This window comes from Oreochromis aureus, linkage group 19 (genome assembly GCF_013358895.1).
Source record: "Oreochromis aureus strain Israel breed Guangdong linkage group 19, ZZ_aureus, whole genome shotgun sequence".
NCBI classification, from domain to species: domain Eukaryota; kingdom Metazoa; phylum Chordata; class Actinopteri; order Cichliformes; family Cichlidae; genus Oreochromis; species Oreochromis aureus.
Window position 1 is genome coordinate 2081643 of NC_052960.1, and position 18860 is coordinate 2100502.

The window sequence follows — 18860 nt, forward strand, 5'->3', positions numbered from 1 at the left end:
GGTCCCAGAAAAAGCCTTATCAGACCCGTGAATGTAAGTCATCCAGCTCCCAAACCATTTTTCATCATTAGTCGGGTGGAGGCCGAGAGCTTAGAGAGCAGCCTGGAGAGTAGAGTTTATCACCCGCACCCACCTGCAGCGTGGAGCCCAACTCTTTGTCCCGTTTCCCTCCATCTGTGACTCACATCTCACAGCTGGAATCTAAACAGCGTGTTTAGAATTCATAACCAAGGGTCTTTATGAGCCGCACTGCTCTGTGACCATGTTTGGTTTGGGGAAAGCTTTTTGATTCACTTTTTCCAATCATTTACTTTGCTGTGTGTTTTTGGGGAAACGTATAAAATGGGCCTTTCCCGCTACGTTTCACAATTTGATCGCGTGCATATAAAGTGCACAAATTCATTAAAACGTGCCCCTCTGTTTGCCAGGATACCTGCCCTTTTATCTCTGCGCTCAGCTTCCAGTCTGTCTTCCTTCCTGTCAGCGTGCATCTGTCACATCTGCTTACCGCCACATCTTCCTGTGTTTACTACTTCCTCATCTTTGTCTCCCAGGTTTTCAGTTCCTCTTCTGACAAGGAAACAGACAATTCAAAGGCTGAGCTGTCTCTGAAGAGTGAGGAGCACAGAAACCCAGATGAGACAGATACCGACACAAAGGTCTCCGCATCTCTGTCTCCATCTTTTACTAATTACCTTGCTGTGTCTCGGTTCTCTCAGGAGACGGAGGATGTGGTTTTATAGAGCAGCAAAACTGTTTCAGCCTGTTGGTTTCTAATTCCAGTCTACTCCGTGGATGCCAAACACCTCCAACCACACAGTATCTGCTGTATATTCCCAGAAGGCCCGCATCACTAGCTAAACATTTATGTATACAGGTTCATACATGTTCATATACACAGATGCAAACTGTAAAATCATTTTGACCCAAACAATTTCCAGGATATAGTTTCCTATTGGAAAAAACAGGTTTGGGTCTGAATCAGAGGACAGCAAAAGCTGAACAGTTTGCTTTTATCCTCGTGTGCTAAGTCTGTCCTTTTTCATCTTTCTGTGGCTCTTCAGTTCATCAGGAGCTAAAACAGCCTGGTTTTCTATACAGGGAGAAAAAATGAGGATCGGGGACAAAAACACTAAAACAACAAACCAAAGGAAGAACAGGACTTCCACTGCTTCTAAGTACCATCTGTAATGACGTGAGAGAAAAGGCAGTTGGAAGTGACTTGAGGAGCTAAATTTAAAAGAATATAACAAAGACCTATTGCTTTCAATTTCACACAGGGAGCAGGCACACAGCACAGAACAGCCTGTTTTACAGCTCTCTGATGAAACACTTGGGCTTTAATGAAACATCTTTACCTTCGTGTCCATTCTGGAACTATTATTTCTTCTCTGCAGGTTGTAAAACTCCCAAAAACACTTTTTGTTGGGGTAATAACATTTTTTTTTTTTTTAAAGTGATGATTTGACCTTTTCACACATTGCTGCCCGGAGACAGCGAACTTCCACATCTGACTTTAAACCTACATTCCTACTAATAGCCACCAGGGGGCATGCCGGTGGTGGGGGGGAACCAACAACAACAAGCTTCAGTTCTTTTTCTAGAATTTAGTCATTATAAGTTACAGTGCGGTTAGACAGTAAGCTCCGCCCCTCACTCATCACATCCAGTGATGGGTGGAGTTACTGACAGCACCCACCTCAAAGTTTCATTAACAACACTTCGTGAACCAGTGGGTGATGTCTTATTGGCTCTCCCCATTTTTTATACAGCCTATGTTGCTGATCTGTTCTGCTATTATGTTTTAATATTTTTATTTTAATAAATCCTAATTATTAAGCTTCTTATTGGAACATATTTAGATTTGAGCTTATTTTGTGATCCTGAATTTGTTTATTGACCATCCCTGGATTTTATGTTTTGGCTGCTTTAACATAAGAGTTTTTGGATGAGTAAAAGCTTGCTTCTTACCTCACTGACCTTTAATTAAAATACATATAACCCAGGAAGTGGACAGAGAACGAATAGATGCTCCGGGGTTTGTCTCGACTCTCCAAATCCCAAATTCGTAATCTGCAGACAGCATAACTGCCACTTACCCACACAGTTGTCACAGAGGCTGCAATGAGAGGCACGCGGTGGTCTGAAGATTTTGCAGGTGAAGCAATACTTCAGTTTGACTGTCTGGCCGTTGATGACCACCTCCTTAGTCCTGGGAGGGGGCCTGTAGCCGGTACCGCCGTTAGCCACATCTTGGGGAAAATAAAGGAGAGAAAAACAAGAGAGAGACATAAAGATCAAAGAGAAAAGACACCTGATGTCAAAGCTCCCACACACGCTGCAGCGTGCACGTGGCATTATTGCTGTGGGCGTGTTATCACTACTGCACTGGCAGGGTGCAACCAGATTAAAAACAAGGAGAATAGTAGTAACCCTGTGAGAAGTAAAGTGCCACAACTTAACTCAACATTTGATAGAAAATCTAATGCAGGCTGCACGTTATGAAAGGTGATCCTGTGCAACTACTAAACTGATAAATCCATTAATCCTGGTCTTTACATTTAAAATGATCCAGTTTGCTTTTGAGTGCCTGAATATGAGTGACTATGGATGAAAATGGCTGTAATTCCTAAACAGTTAAAGCTTCAATCACATCTTGATTGCGTAATAAAAAAAATCCTGTGTGGTGAACAGACGCAAAATTACACACCGTGAGTCGCTGTCCAAATACTAACGAACCCGACTGTAAAACTGCACCCAGGTCAGGCACTACTAAGTGGAATTAACACAACAATGCTCAGACTACATTATGAAAAGAAAACCGCTGCCAAGCTGCCCTCAGTGGCTTCTGGTGGCGGAAGACAGCGGCGATGACGGGCTAAACGGTAAAGATGAGAGCGATGACGGTCGTGAAAAGGTATAGACTGGATCCCATTATTGCTCTGCTTGCTTTGAGCACTCTCACACATGCTGAGAGCAGGAGATGGTGTGTGTGGGAAGATAATTTTGAGATCATTTACACAGAAGCGTGTAGCATTGCCAACAGAGTGGGGTGTGGGGGTGTGTGTGTGTGTGTGTGTGTGTGTGTGTGTGTGTGTGTGTGAGAGCAGGGGGATGGCAGGGGGTACGGGCTGAGAGGCTTATGTGGGTGTTTGACATTTCTAAAGGAGAGCAGAGGAAATGCAGCCACAAAGTTCTCTTCTATTGAATTTGTCTCATTGTGGTCGCTGCCTACAGAGCGCCATCCCAGTCTCATACTTGCACTCGTCCCGTTTCTCTGCCGTCTCAAACAAATGAGGGTGAGAACTATTCAGAGCTCTGTTCACCTTCCACGGTGTTAATGCTGCATCGTTTAGGTATTCTTTGCACAGTAAAATCTATATTTAAATTAGCTCCTATCAAGCCAAATAAAGAACGATGACAAGTGGAGGGTGTTTCTGAAGCATCAGAGTAAATCTTTGTCAAGCACATTCTCTGATCTGTGTAACGCTGGAAAGAAGGGAAAGGCACATACTGACAGACTCGTGTCACGTCATACAGCAATTTTTAGCAGCAGAGAGGCAGAATCAGAAAGTCGAGCACACGTTTCTAAATCAGATGTGCAAATATTGTGAGCTCTCTTTCAAACATTCGCTTCGGTGTCTCACTACAGGGAACACTCTCTCTCAGCGTCGTCCTCTGAAGCTTCTACATCATCACTCCAGCCCGGCATCGGCAGTCGTGATGCTTGTGTCACAGAGGGGCCACCCTCCTTCCTATAAAGTGTGCAACGCAGCATCGCCCGTCATTCAAATTCCTCTTCTCACTTCTTAGAAACCTCGTCTCTCCTGACTGCTAACCTGTGTGCTAGCTTGACGGTCCACTCGAGCGAGCTAACACCTTGGGCATCGGGCGCTAGTCGCCTGCTCTTCACCATAGAGCCAGGTTGGAGAGTATGTTAACTGCCACCACACACCTATTACAACACCTAGCTCAGCGGTCCACAAACACCGGCAAAATCTAGTCCTTATTCTGACCCCTGAACCTGGAACATCAGGCACTAGGAAATACTCGAAGTGTTACAATTTTTTCTTTAATTATTTTATTGCTCAGGTTTCCTGATGTGATTTCCTGTGCTCTGTAAAACAGTCTGTGACAGTTTTGAAAAGTGCCATAAAATAAAGTTTTATCCTTCTTCATGTTTTCACGCAGATGCCAATCTACTCACAGCCAGGCCTTAATCGCCACTATTACTGCAAATCGGCAGCATGCACACCTTAAGCAGCCCATCAACATTCAGTGCACGCTACACTCAAAGCAGCTTTTCTGCTGAACAAAGCCATTCGAACACTCAGCCGACGGGGCGGCTGAAGCTTAGCCTTACATCAGTGTCTGGTGGGAGATCCCTCAGAGAGATAGGCCGGGTCCAAGAGCTTGAAGCGAGATAATAAGGCAGACTGGAAAGTGATGTAACAGAACACACAAGCATGCACACGTACACAGTGTGTGCCCACTTACACCCTCACACTCAAAGTTAAATGAGGATTCAATGTCAGCCAAACTGGGCTTGGTGCTGCCTGCTGAGGTATAAAGAGAATCTAATCGCCATCGTGTTGTGTACACGCAAGAGAAATCTGCACAAGGTCTGCTGGAAAACAACTCCGGTACAAAACACACACACAAGCACACACACACACACACACACACAAGCACACACACACACACACACACACACACACACTGACCTTTAACTGAAAGCCAAAATTTAAAACTAAACCCAGAGTGCAGCACAGAACTAAGAAATACAAAGGTGCAAATAAAACAATGATATATAACCCATTTAAATACCAAATACAGGCTTGTGTTAGCAATATTAAAAAAAACACAAAACTGTTTTTAAAAACATTTGCATCTGTTTGCTGTGAGTTTTACAGCAAAACAACAATCCAGTGCAGAACAGAGTCTGTCATCAGTTTGTAAAGGATCAGTATCAGCTGGTGTTAAATATTTGGTCTAACTGTACAGCCTAACACTTGATTTTATTATGAAACAGCTGCTGGTATCATGGACGCTGCCACTGTTGTGGTCACCGAGTTCACCGAGGCAGGACCAGCACTTTGTTTCCATTTAACCAAAAAGCAGTTCTGGAACATTAAAGCACGCTGTGGTGATCCTGGCTTGACTTTATCAAGGTAAATAATGATAATAATAGTAACAGTTAGGATTTTTTGTTTATGTAATATCCAAGTTTGACATTTTTGCTTTTATTTTCACACAGTCTCTGTACTTCAGTCAGTTATAAAAAGATTGTTCAGTGCAGCTACTCTGGACTTTGTTAAGTTCACCTTCTGCACATCGAGTCAATCTGGCTAACAACAAAATCCATGTCAGACAGTTAAAACAGAGTGGATATTTTTCAAAATGAAATCCTTTAAAAACAGCCTCACACAACAGAATTCTTAATGATTAAAAAAATACAAATTTAATAATTACACTTTCCACCTTTATCCAAAGCAACAAAGCTTCAGTTCAGGACTGACAAAATGATACAAAGTTTGTCGAGTGCCTTTCAAACCTAACATCCAGCTCCTTTCCTGGAACATTTGTTTATTTTTGTTTGCCACACCAATCTGCTTTTACTCAGGCTTCATATGTGTGTGTAATGCAACGCACAGTGTTCCTGTCTGCTGTGGTCTCTGTTCAGGGGACTGAACTTATCTAAATCGAAGTTATTTAACAACATTTCAGAGTAGATTCTTCCGTCAAAGCTCAGCCTAGAACAATCTAAACCGTTTGCCAGAATGAGAGCTTGATGTGAGACGTGCATGCAGCCTTTCACATTCACAATCACACCTATGATATTTTAGCTAATCTGGGAGGAACAGAGACCACCTACACAGACCCATGGAGAACATACCTGTGTGGGTCTAAGACTGTTAGTCTTCTAGACTCTGTACTTTGTCTCAGAGGTAAACTAAGAAAGACCATGAAGACTCGATTCAGCAGAGATGTGACCTCTGCCTGAGTGAGATATGACAACTCGGAAGGAGACAGCTGCTGCTTCACGGAGGACTCCTGACCGGTTAACCGAGAACAACGAGACCACCGCGAAAGACCAGGCCAAGGCAAAAGCAGCAAAGACTGGTGCTAAAGTCATTCTTAGCCACGTGGTCCTGCCTGCACCGTGTATATAAGGGGACAGGGTCAATCCAGGCCAGTGTAACGGCTCCACGCCAAGTTTGTTTGTCACTGTCTGTTATTTCTCTTTTCTCCTGTGAGCTTCAGTGAAACAGCTCTACAGTGACGGCTCTATTTCTGTGCATTCCTTTGTTAGTGTCCCCTGCAGCTCTGTCATCGACTCATCTCTTTCTCTTCACGTCCACGTCACTGTAGATCTGCGAACGAGCCATCAGCAGCCTCGACACAGAAGAGACAAAGACTAGAGAAGATGGCTGTTTTACATCAGCCGCAGTAAAACGACTCCACAGCACACTTGATCATGACACAAACTGTCAAGGGTTTGGATGAACCTGTGTGTTTGTTACATAACACTGCTCTGTGTCTTTGGAGCTTTGCACGCAGATGCCACATGTAGAAACCGTCACTTCAGACAAGGTTTAAACACAGGCAGCACCTGTGGCTCACACCTTTGGTCAGTTCTGTATGTTTCTTCCCAATTAGCTTCTCGTGCCTCCGAACAGTTTCTCTCTGTCTCGGTGTGATGATGAACCCTGTTGAGCTTTTCTTTCTTTATTGACGTCCCTCCTTTATCAGGAGATCCATGTAAAAGCAATTCACAGATGCTAAAGTGAAGCTTTGTAACAGAGCCTCTTTCCACTAGCTGCAAACCTTATTACTTATTATGAAGCCGATAACAATGAAGTCAAACACAAATGTGATCGAAGGCGCTCGCCACCAATGAGCAGAGGGAGGTGAAGCGTGCGGCGGTTTAAGTGTGAGCGTGAACGATGAGAAGATCGTAATTTAAAACAAGGTATTATTCATTCATCCCTGAGACGGGGCAGATGTGGGGTATTTTGAAATTCAAAGAGCCAACCAGGCTCCAGGATGAATTAAACTAGCTCCCGATACAGCAGGTCACTGCGAGAGCATCTCTGATCTCTTCTTAAAGCCTCTGGTGTATTCTGGCTCATTTATCCCTGCTTGTACATTTGGAGAGTTGGCGGTCAAGACTGGGCCAGCATCGACACGGCTCTGTGGACTCCATCTATGACCAAACGAATTCAAATCGGTGCCAGCTTTTAGTGGCATTTAATGGCCGGGATTGAAGGGCCAAATACGCCAGAAGGGAAGAGACGAGCCGTGTCAGACATCTTATGATGCTCAAGAAGCAGCTTGTGATCATAAAAATCGTTTCAAGGATAAAAGCTCTTATTTGTTGTGCAGTCTCGAAATTTGCCCCCAGCCAAAATACATGAAATGCTGTGAGCAGACCTACAAGGTGTTAAAAATCCAACAAGCATGTTTGCAGTGTCTTATCGCTGCAGGCAAAGGAAGCTGTATCTAATGTGATTAAGCTGGCTCTCTTCATAGAGAACAGCTCAAGCTAGTCTCTCTCTGGTAATGGGGTGTGTTTGAGCTTGCCATCTAAATCAAGGTTTTGCCAAAGGCGCAGGCAAAGAATAAACACAGTAATTAAAAACAGGGTGCAAGTCAGAAAAGAGACTTGAGAGCAGAGTATAATGTGGGTTTGGTGATAAGATTACAGGAAATGTGTTTAATAACTGCCGAACACTCCAGGCCTGTTATGCTATTATAAACAGTCATAGTGGACTACTACAGGTTGTGTGCAGTCAACCTCAAAGATTAAAGCTAGCATTAAGAACATAAAGTCTAAAAATAGAAGCAACAATTGAAGGTTATGAATGTTTGCAGGTGGATAAAATGGTGTCATCTGCATAACAGCGGCACTGACTACTGAAGGATAAAACGAGGTGTGAAATGTGTATCAAGAACAAAAGAGGACCTATAATGGACCCTTGAGGGATCCCGCCTTTAGTGGAAGCTTGCGATAAAGTGAAGAGTGAATGACTAGACTAGCCGTTCCCAAACTCAACATCACTGCGGCTCAGTTTGTGTGATAATCATCTGCGACTTCCCAAACTTCCCACAAGTCTGAGCGACAGACGAGCTGAAAATCAAGTGTTTACTTTGATTTACTCGTTGACTTGAATCTCCTTCAGCACATTTACGTTCCAGATTACATTTTTCCAATTAACGGCAGTCTCGTTCATGATCTAAAGGATCAATAATAGTAAGTAATGTTTAAACTCATGACATTGTTGGATTAGTTCAGTTTCTGTTTATAAATATAAATAATATCAATAATAACAATAATAAACAAAACACGAGTCTACACATTCCAAGGACTTAAAAAAAAAAAAAAAGATCTATTTAATTTGATCTTATAGCACTAACGAACGATTTCAGTTTCAAATGGCTCTTAATCTTAAGATCATCTTCTTTGGACACTGGTATTTCTTTTGAACTTTTGATTTGTACTGGCTAACCGGTATATTTTTTCTTTTCTTTCCTGTTTGTTTGTGTGTTTGTTTTTCTTTTTTTCTGTGCTTGAATGTTATCGTTTTTGAATCTTATGTCCTTTGTCTGGCAGAGATGGGCAGTAACGCTTTACTGTATTCTGATTACTTTTTTCAAGTAACGAGTAATGTAAGGGATTACTATTGCAAAAACGGTAATTAGATTACCGTTACTTTCCCGTAGGAACGCTGCGTTACTGCGTTACTAAAACCGTGATTTTTTGCAAGAATGTCTCATGACAGTGACGTAAGCGAGTGCAACGTTGGTGACAACAGCTGTCTGCAGATCAACAATGGATCGAGTGCAGAGAGAGTATGAGCGTGCAGCGTTTAAAGCATGGAAGTACTGACCTTACTTTGAGTTTGATTCCATAAAAAGTGACAAAAACATTAGTGTCCGTTGTGCGTGGGAAGAAAACTTCTTTTTACAGCGAAAAAAACCCCTAAACTTCCAAGCAAGCACCCAGTGTACTACGAGAAACTCGCGGATTCTTCCACTGACCGCTGCGGCACACCTGCACCAGGGTAAACCTCCGCCTACCCCACTCCTGCTTTACAGGTGAAAATAGAGCAACAGGGCCGCTAGTCTTTGATTTTATTTATTTTCTGCTGTGTTTTACTTGCATCTATTTGAAAGAGTGAGTGTAAACACAAAAAAATATTTTATTTTATGTGCTGGAATGTGCAGAAAATAGGTTTAAATGTTAAACAAATTTCTTCCAGTCAGAGAATGTTGCATATAATTTAATTTTTGCTTGATGCATAAAGTTAAAAGATTAAAACTAATAAAACAAGTTTTAAAAAGAGACGTTTCCATTTGATTACATTTTGTATGATGGATTATGCAGAAAAAGTAGAATTGGGTTGAAAGATCTATCGCTTTATCACCTATTCAGGTTGTAAATTGTGTTTTTAAAAAGTAACTAAGTAATTAATTACTTTTGAAAATAAGTAATCAGTAAAGTAACGGGATTACTTTTGGGGGGAAATAATCAGTAATTAGTTACTGATTACTTTTTTCAAGTAACTTGACCAACACTGTTGTCTGGTGTGATTTTATGTAACTTCGAACTTAAAATCTTATAAATAAACATTTTTTTTTAAAAATGGCTCTTAAATACACCTCCTGCATTTATGCAACATTTAACTTTATCCATTAAACTGAGCACAATTCCATTTTCTGAGTGCTTTCAAACTTTTGTCTTCTCCTGTATAACCAACTAGTCAATCAGACACAAGGAACTGGACTAAACACAGATATAAATATACAACGATAAGGAGGGGAAAATAATGTAATGTAGTTCTACCTTCAAACACCCAGTGATGAAAAGCCTAAATGTGGCTGTATCCCCTACTGATGTCCCCGTCCTTCCTCCAGCAGTCCACGCTCTAAGCCTTCCAAAATCTATTTCCTCTGCTGGCCTTGAGTCTGGCTGGTGGCTTTGGAAAAACAGCGAGGCTGTCCTGACATTCACCAACTGGCCTGGACCACATTAAGTGGGAAAAAGGAAACCGGCAGCTCTGACCATCTTTCCCTCTGATTAATGCTTCAGAGAGTCTTTCGGATTTGGCATGTGATAGCTGAACTGATGCCAGCCTGTCTAGTCCTGACATATTGGGCAGGCAGGCAGACATGCACACACGTCAAATGTAGCAAACTGAAGAGAAATCAGCTCTTGTCTCGAGTTCAAGTTGAGATAAACAACAAGCTGTGCTGCCTTTCCTGACCCCAGACGTCCTCCTGCAATGATTAACTGCACTAAGTACAGTGACAGGAAGCAAGAATGTGGATCACAAAAACTGCGTTTTATCTCATAACTCTCAAATTTCTGCCTGTCCGAACATGCTGTATATTTGATTCAAGAAGGTAGGCAAAACTCCAGGCTGACCACTCTGAATATCCGCTCACGATGATGGCATCAGAGGTCGAGTATCAGCATCGTGAATGCAGGGATGCTGAGAGGCCTCGATGTCTCGTACTGTACAGACATCTGCTCCTCTGGTGTTGAGCCAACCGATCAATAAGAGTGGTGTCATTTTTGAGCCTTGCAGTACTTTAACCTGAAAACATCATTATTTATGTATGAGGTAAAGGCTTTATGGCGCTATATGCACTCAGAACACATAAAACACATGCATTCGAAATACCCTGAAATATCTAGTTTTGATTTATATTTCTGTTAACTACGTTTTTTCTTTTTTCCACACTTCGTTTTAGCTTTTGTTTCCTTAGTGCTCAACAACACTATCACCTTGTTTTACCTGGGATTCACACACACAGGTGTAGGACTCTGTCAATATACAACCACAGGTGTGCATTTCCAAAAACGTCGCGATTTCTGCTCATTCATAAAACGGTGTCAGCGCTGCTTACACAGGTTTGATTTCAGGTATCCTAAAGCAGCGTAGTACTGTGGATACTGGACATAAATATAGTAAAGCTGCATGGTTTAAAAAGAAATAAGGGTGGATGTAGAGTTGGGTGTAGTAATGCTATAGGAAAAAGAAACAAAAGCAGCAACTGAGCACATGGGAAACAGGCCTGGAGCGGAGCAGAGACATTACATTATGGCAGCGCATGTGAAGAAGTTCCCCAAGCTCGCAAAGCTGCTTTGCGATTATGAATATCTGCACAGTTACATAAGCACATATTAGGTTTGAAATTAAAAAAAGAGAGAGATGAGAGCCGTCTGAATCAGAAGATAAGGCTGCCAGGAGTGAGTCGTGTTGCAGATAAGAAAGGAGGAACTGAAGAAGGAGCGGACGACAAAAGCATGGCTGTGCAAATTCACTGATACCTGAAAACTAGACAAAAATTGTTTTTTTTTGCTTTTTAAATCTCTCTTTTAAATCCCAGCAGTGAAGAAGAGAGTGCCTGAAAGAGACGGGCACATGCTGGGCTAGTTGTTGCTGGGACTTGAAATGGATGATCAAGTTAAGAGCTAACACATGTGCTGCTAATGTCTTGCATATCAAGCTTCCACGCCATCGCTAGAACCAAAAAAAGAACTGTGAGAGTGTGCACCCAGGAAAAAAAGGAGGAGGAGGATGAGGAAGAGGAGGAGGAAGAGGAGGAGGAGACAGTGTTTGAATGGAAAAAGTAACAGGAGGTGTGAGAAGAGACAGGAGCTCTATGGAAAATACATTTGAACCAAGTTTTTACCACGTATGAAGCGTGTGCATGTGTGTGAGATCCTCATGCCATTACAGCTGAGGTTCTTTCAAATTGCACATAATAAGATCTACAATGGTACCAATAATTAGGCAGCCTATTAATCTACTGGCATGTAGAGGATTGGATGGGATAGACTACAATCCTGGAATGTAAAAATTAAGGTGAACACTCCTGTGGCACAGCGGTGCTGATATACACCCTGTGGTTACCTCAGTGAATGGCATTTCGGCTAATGATTCTCATGTCCCTGTCATTTTTTCACTTGGGACCCGTGTAGAGGGTTGACTCTAATATTGTTTCAATCTATCCTAATTCATGCAAATCCTGCATCTACAGGTTACAAAGAAGAGTTAAATATGAATAAGAATGAACACCAAAACAAAAATCGGCATGCTTAATGCCTCTAATCATTTCACAGCCTGTGCACAAAGAATCAGCCAGACACCAATCATCAGTCTGTGAGTAAGAGGTTCCAGTTTGGAGACAGCCTGCTTGGACATGCACAGCACAAAAGCCAGTTTTGGTGGGGGTAGAGGGGGTAAAGAGGTATTTGGGTCAACATTTTTCATATTTTCGGCCTTTCATTTGTTTATCCTCTGGAATACCAACATAACATACTTCTGCACAGCGCTTTCTCAGCCCCGCCGCTCCGAGCTCTCTGTACTGTACCTTCCCTCCAAAAGCTTTTAAGTCTCCTAATGAGATTAATTAAGCCGGTCCAGAGTTTGTTTAATGAGGCCCTAGTGGCCTGAAGCACGGAAAAAGACCCATGGCTGGGAAATGGGAGCTTTGCATTCCAAATACAAAAAAAAAAAAGAAAAAGAAAAACAGCAGAACTTTAAAGAAGGCTTTAAAAAATAGGCTTTGCAAAGTTAAACCATCAGTTAAGTGGTGGTAATCCATTTAGCTACAGAGCAGCTGGACACATTTACAGATCAGTGAGTCAGTAACTAAAATTGATACATTTTCCAGTGCAAATTCCAGTCTGGAGCACCCTTGATTGTTTCCTTTCCTTCTCTGAAAGAGGCCTCAGGAAGCAGACTACACTCCCACCATCACTGGACAAGTTTAGTGACTTCCATCAATCTTTGTCTAATTCACTTCTGATCAGGTCAGTTGCCTTTTTTTACATTTTGCTTGGATCAAGCTACAAAGCTCAACTTCAGCAGCTCTAATTTAAATAAAAAGAATTAATTTCGACGACTTCAGAGCTTGCCATCACCTTTGATGTGGAATCAAACGTTTGCTACTGCCACCAAGTCTCTCAGATGGGAGAAGCAGCACTTTTAGGTGTGCTCACAGGAAAGTGAGCCTTCATTTTTAACCGCTGCCCACGTTTCTCAACACTGCCAGCAGCCTCCTAGTACTATTTGCTTGTAGTAATGCCTCAGTATCTGTGCACCGATACGACATCACGCACGCATTTTTTCTTTTCTGCATATCGGCTGATTTTGCAGCTCGCTTTGGTAACAAAATAGAATCAAACACAGCAGAAAAAACACTCAGTGACACAGCAACAAACTTCATTAACAGATCCACATCTCAAAATAATCTTGGCTGTTTTTTGACTTGTGCTTGTGCTCTGCTGCCAGTAATTCACTTACCTCATATCAAGTATCTCCTAATGCATCAACAGTCTTATCTTTCACATGACAAATTAGATTTGGAACTTATCAAAAGATAATTTAGTATAGTAAGTATTACATCAATGGCCATTTGGTTAAAGTAGCGCCAAGAACTTATCTCATCCTGGATGCAAAGTGCTGTTACAGTCAGTCGGAGCTGGATTCCCGAAAACAAACGATAAACACAACACAGGTGCTAAATACACACAGAATGCTAATTAGCCATGTGCTCATATACCTGTAATCTAATCAAATAATAACTAAACAGTGTGATGTGAACAATAAAGGCCTCCCATATGCAGAGAGTAGCACAAAAATGCAAACTTTAGTTCAGTAACAGGTTTGGATCCCAGTGTTTTTTGTCTCTTACCTATCTGCCGCTCCAGGTCGGCGGCCTCGTCTGGGGTGGCCCTGGGCAGCACTCCGGGGTCACTGAAGCTCGTTCTCAGGAGCGTCCCCAGCACAAACAGAAACAGCACACCTCCTATGACCGGGATGACTGGAGTCAACTGCTGTGCCAGGAACGGACAACTGTAGGACAAGAAGAGGCAACGAGGAAAAGATGAGCAACAATGACAGCAGAAATGCAGTTTTGGTGCAACACTGGACAAACGCCGGCAGACTGCCGGGCTCGATTTAATCGTTAGCACATAACGGACACCAGCGGAGACGAGCGCGGAAGCTGATGAAGTGGAGACACCAAAGTCTCGCTGCTTAATGACCAGTAAGTGGATATGACCGCTTAATAGACCGACGCACATGTAAGAGTCAGTCCCCCGTGTTTTAATCTGCTTTAATGAGACAAACTCACATAATCCCATTAAACATCCAACAGCGCAGGTGGTTATTACAGTAATCACATTTAGGTCCCACAGAGGCAGGGCACAGGCTGCTGCATCCCATTTCATCTGTTAGGCCGTGGTCTGCTGGATCAGATTTGAGGTCTGCAAAGAGGAACTACTCCAGACACGGACAGCCAAAGGAACATGTGGCAGCCGTATGCTGTGAGGGATGTTGCTGAGCAGTGCAGAGCAGCACTGCCACACCAGCAGGACTGAGCACATGCCGCTGACATGTTACGCAATTTATGGAAACTCCAAACCATGCAGCATGCATGCTTTTTCCCTCGTGATGATGTTTTACTCACCGTGTGATGTCACTGACCAGTGTTATGCTCTGTATTTTGAACACATTTTTGGGTAACTGAGCTGTACCCATAAACTTCATGGGCCAATAAGTAAGCACACACACCAGCGAATCAGCAAACACAGTTTTTCATGCTGTACTATGCAGCTCGACCAGCCTCGAGTGGCCTGCAGAGGAAGTGCAGATGTTTAGCATCGGCTTCTTTTTTCAGCTCAGGTTGGTTTTATCATGCTGGTCTTCAGATGGAGGCACCTTAGGGGTAGATGCATCCTCTGATATGTGCCAACAGCAGGTAATCTGCTGAACTGGGCCATATTTAGACCTGCCATGCTGGGTTCTTCTAACGATAGTGGTCTGAGTGGACGTACATTTGAACTGGGATCCAGTATCTTCTGTCCTCTCATAAGAAAAGCACCCGAGTGTAGAATTTACACATCCTGCCGCCATCAGTTCGTTTTGGTGTGAAGTTAAAAATAAAATCTACATAAGAGGCTCTGTGAGATGAATACCAAGTAAAAGATTTTATGATTCAGGAAGACTGAAGCTGACCTGAGCTGTACCCTGGCTGAGTGCAGACAGTCCAGTCCTGCTGCTCTCTGCATCTGCAGCGACACCGAGCTCAGCAGAAAACTCTCGACTGTCAGCGGGAGGCTGCAGACGGCACAGCTCCCAGCAGGAAGGCGTTTCTCCTGCTCTCCTTGGTAATTCATTAGTGTTTGCTTCAAATTTGAATCTCACCTCTTTTACGTCAATATAAGTTTTAAATGATCTAAAAACACTGCTTTCTCTTTTTAGGGTGTGGAGACCCTCTGTGCTTCACGCCTCCTGCTTCTACACACCACAGGAGAGATATCATCCTCTAACACTGTAATCAAACAGAGCATGTTCTCGTCACTCGACGAGGCAGCAGTGCAGCCCACTTTTATTTATACAAATCTGGGAGGAAAAATCATCACCAACTCAACTGTAAATATTAAATCTGGCTGCTCTTCACCTCCAAATATGTTTTAGTGTTTAAATACAGCACAATGAGCAATATAAGAGTATTTATCACATAGATATGTATGAGCTAGGGCTGCACGATTTTGCATAAAATGAGAATCACGATTTTTTTGCTTAGAATTGAGATCACGATTCTCTCACGATTTTCTTTTCGAATATAAATATTTATTGCACTTATTAACTGCACATCAACTTCGTAACAGTTGAGACTGAACATAAAAACAATAAATGCCTCACATTTTGTGGTTGCCGCAAAATGTTGTACTGCTTGTAATTCCGTCTCCACCGTTGCTCGACACTGCGTGTATAGAGCAGGTAGTGCAACAATAGAAAAATAGTTGCGGGACGGCACTGTGTAGCGTTTGTCTAGGGTGTTGATCATTTTCCTAAATCCCTCGTTTTGCACAGTGTTGATGGGAGCCATATCTTTGGTCAGGTGATAAGTAATAGCCTCCGTAATTTCTTTGTGCCTGCGGGAGTTCTACGTGTATAGGGAAGCGCTGTATAAGGTTCCCGTTATTGATGTTTGGGTGGTTGACCGGGACGGATTTTCTCCTGTCACTTTCTCGTCATCCCTGACGTGCTCTCCGTTGTTTTTTCCCTGCCAATTTGAGCATCTCGGCACAGCTTCTGTATCACGTGGTATAAGGCTCCGCCCTTGTCATTTGTTGAGCAGGAAGAGTGAGCGCTTGTTTTCATGCAGATTACGTCCCGGATCAAAATGCGGTACAATCGTCGTCGTCGTCATCTTTTTTCTTTTTCTTTTTTTTTTTAAAATCGTTGTCATTTGGAAATGAGATCGCACATAAGTATGAATTGAGATCGCGATTTTCTAACGATTAATCGTGCAGCCCTAGTATGAGTAGTATAATATTTGTTTCCATAAAAACCCAACAAGGGCCTATGCTGTAAATTCGGGGTGTTAAACATAAGGCCCGGGGGCCCCAGTTGCCCCAGCAAAGAGGCCCAACAGGACATCTCTGGAACACCTGAAGGAGGCCATAAACTTTGAACTGTTTTACTGCTTGTCCTGCTGATGAGGACCTCCCCACAGTCTTTCACACCACACCAAGTAACAGAAAAACAAATGACAGAAGTTATTGAAGCCCCCTCCCCGCCCCCCAAATAGAAATTTATGTTTTGGTTTGGTTTTTTTTGTTTTGTTTTTTTTTAAATAGCATGTCCACAGTAAAATACATGAGTGTAAATAAAAATAGGATTTTTTTGGTGAATTAACGAAACCTTTCAGCTTTATAATTCCAGGACAGTGAAAAATGAGCATTGAGAACGTTTCCTGTACATCTACGGATCCTTTTACAGTGTAAGCTCAGAGTTGTGCCGACAGATTTCCTTCATTAAATCGAGCAGCGTTATTTCCTCGTATAGTAAAAGTGAGACGTGCAGTTAAATTCTTTTTCTTATATTGAGCAGCGCGCTGATCAAATGTGCAGCTAAACTGACAGAAAGGGGTTTTTACTGGTCCGGGTCACTGACACTCTAGTGTGACCTCTCAGCTGTAAACGCTGAGTGAGTAAACGGAATGTAAAAATAAATCAATAAGTGATCAATAGGAGGCTCAATCATTCAGAGATGTGAGTGAATCAGATTTGTAATCATGTTGTGTGTTCTCTGTGTTTGGGCCACACAGTGTGCACATACAGGGCGGCTCGCACTACTTAAAAGGTGCACGTTAATCCCATCCTCCACCTCAGCAGCGATCAGCGTTATCTGCCATCGGCAATCACACAGGGGTGCGTGAGGGACGGGGACAGGAGAACTGGACTATGGAGCCGATCGGCCGGCCCTGCCATTGATCCCTCTGTGAGCTGGGAGACACAAACTGACTGGGAAACTGCTCTAAGTTGCTCTACTGCTAAGAAGCTGCAATATGTGTGTTTTTAGAAACTTAGCTGTAGCTGCAAGACTGGAAACAAATCAAGCTGTACCGAGAGGACTGTTCTGGTGCCAGAAACACATTTTTAGCAAAGAACATTAAACATAAAAAAAATGTTTCCATCGAGCTCATTCTCGTGTTGACATTCATAACTTTCCCATGCCGTCCAAACTGCTCTTTGCTCTCGATGGGTTGTTTAACTTTGTGGTGTCTAAGTAACTTTTTCACTTTCTTTAACCTAAAATGCACATAGTAGCAATCTAATCTAATCTAATCTCAGGTCATTTCAATCAAATCATGACAGTTTATTCAGGACTCTAAGCCATGTACATCCCATAATTCAGTAGCAGCAGGAAGCTGGAGCAGTCAGTGACTTTATCACTCTCATATAACTGCGGAGGCGACCCAGTGTTTCTCACTTCATTTACATTTACTTACACACAGCTCTCTTTAGGTCAAACTAACCTTAACTATTCCTGGTCTAAACTGAATCCTCATGGCCCTCTCTGCGGCAGTCCCAGACTCTGGAATAATCTTCCTCTGAATATCAGATCTGCACAAACGCTCAAACATTTTAAATTGTTACTACAGACACATTTTTATGGTCTGGCTTTAAACACACCTAAACATTTTGGTTTTAACAGTCGTTGTTGTTGTTGACTTATTTCAATATTTTACTGCATTATTGTTGTGCATTTTATTTATTTTAGTGGCATTTTACATGGTTGTACAGCATGGACTGTTGGTAATGTGCTGTATAAATAAACTTAACCTAAGTCCCACCGCAGCATTTCAGTCGGGTCTGCACTCTTACTGGGTCAGTGCAACGCCCAGTATGACCCAGTCTAGGCCGAGCTTCAGCTGCCAGACAGCTGGCCTCACACCTGACTCTAGAGAGGAGTTCATGGTCTACTCAGTGACTGCAAGGTGCTTAAATCATCAGCCCTCCACCACCGTGCTGACAGCTGGTATGAGGCGTTTGGTTTTCTCCAAACGTGCTGCTGTGCATTCTGGACAAACATCTCCACTTTGGTTTCTTCTTTCCAAAGAACATGCTTCCAGAAGCCATGAAGGCTTTCCCCTCCAAACCAGCCATACTTGTTCATGCTTGTAAACAACTGCACTGTCATGAATTTTAGCCTTTAACATGCTAACTTAGGACAGTCTTTTTTGCATTTCTCTGAGCATTGCAGACCTGAATCTTCCAGATCTGCAGACTGCTAAAAGATCTGCTCACACTTAATGATAAGATAATCAAGGGCATCTGATTGTCTGGCTGCTACTAAGGCAAGTAAAACCATAAAGAAGGAACAGCTGATATTCTGTCTGTATGACTTCAATAAGCAATAAGTTAAGCTAATAAAACAATAGCATAGCACAAAGGGGAATTTTTTTAGCCATTAATAAATGAGCCTGCAGCTTGATGCTGGAGGGTGAATCACAGCAGCTGACAGAGACCCACAGCCTGCCTCTGTCAA

General features: G+C 42.6%; 1 protein-coding gene across 6 annotated transcripts in view; it reads right to left on the reverse strand.

Annotated features, from left to right (window-relative positions):
- Nucleotides 1–18860, reverse strand: part of LOC116310466 (palmitoyltransferase ZDHHC14-like) — a 48506-nt gene that overhangs the window by 16040 nt on the left and 13606 nt on the right. For all 6 annotated transcript variants that reach the window (XM_039603809.1, XM_031727244.2, XM_031727252.2 and 3 more), the window contains 2 exons: nucleotides 13711–13871; nucleotides 2100–2252 (listed from right to left, as the gene is read on the reverse strand). In XM_039603809.1, coding sequence (XP_039459743.1) covers nucleotides 2100–2252; nucleotides 13711–13871 — 314 coding nt within the window. The remainder of the gene's footprint in view (nucleotides 1–2099; nucleotides 2253–13710; nucleotides 13872–18860) is intronic.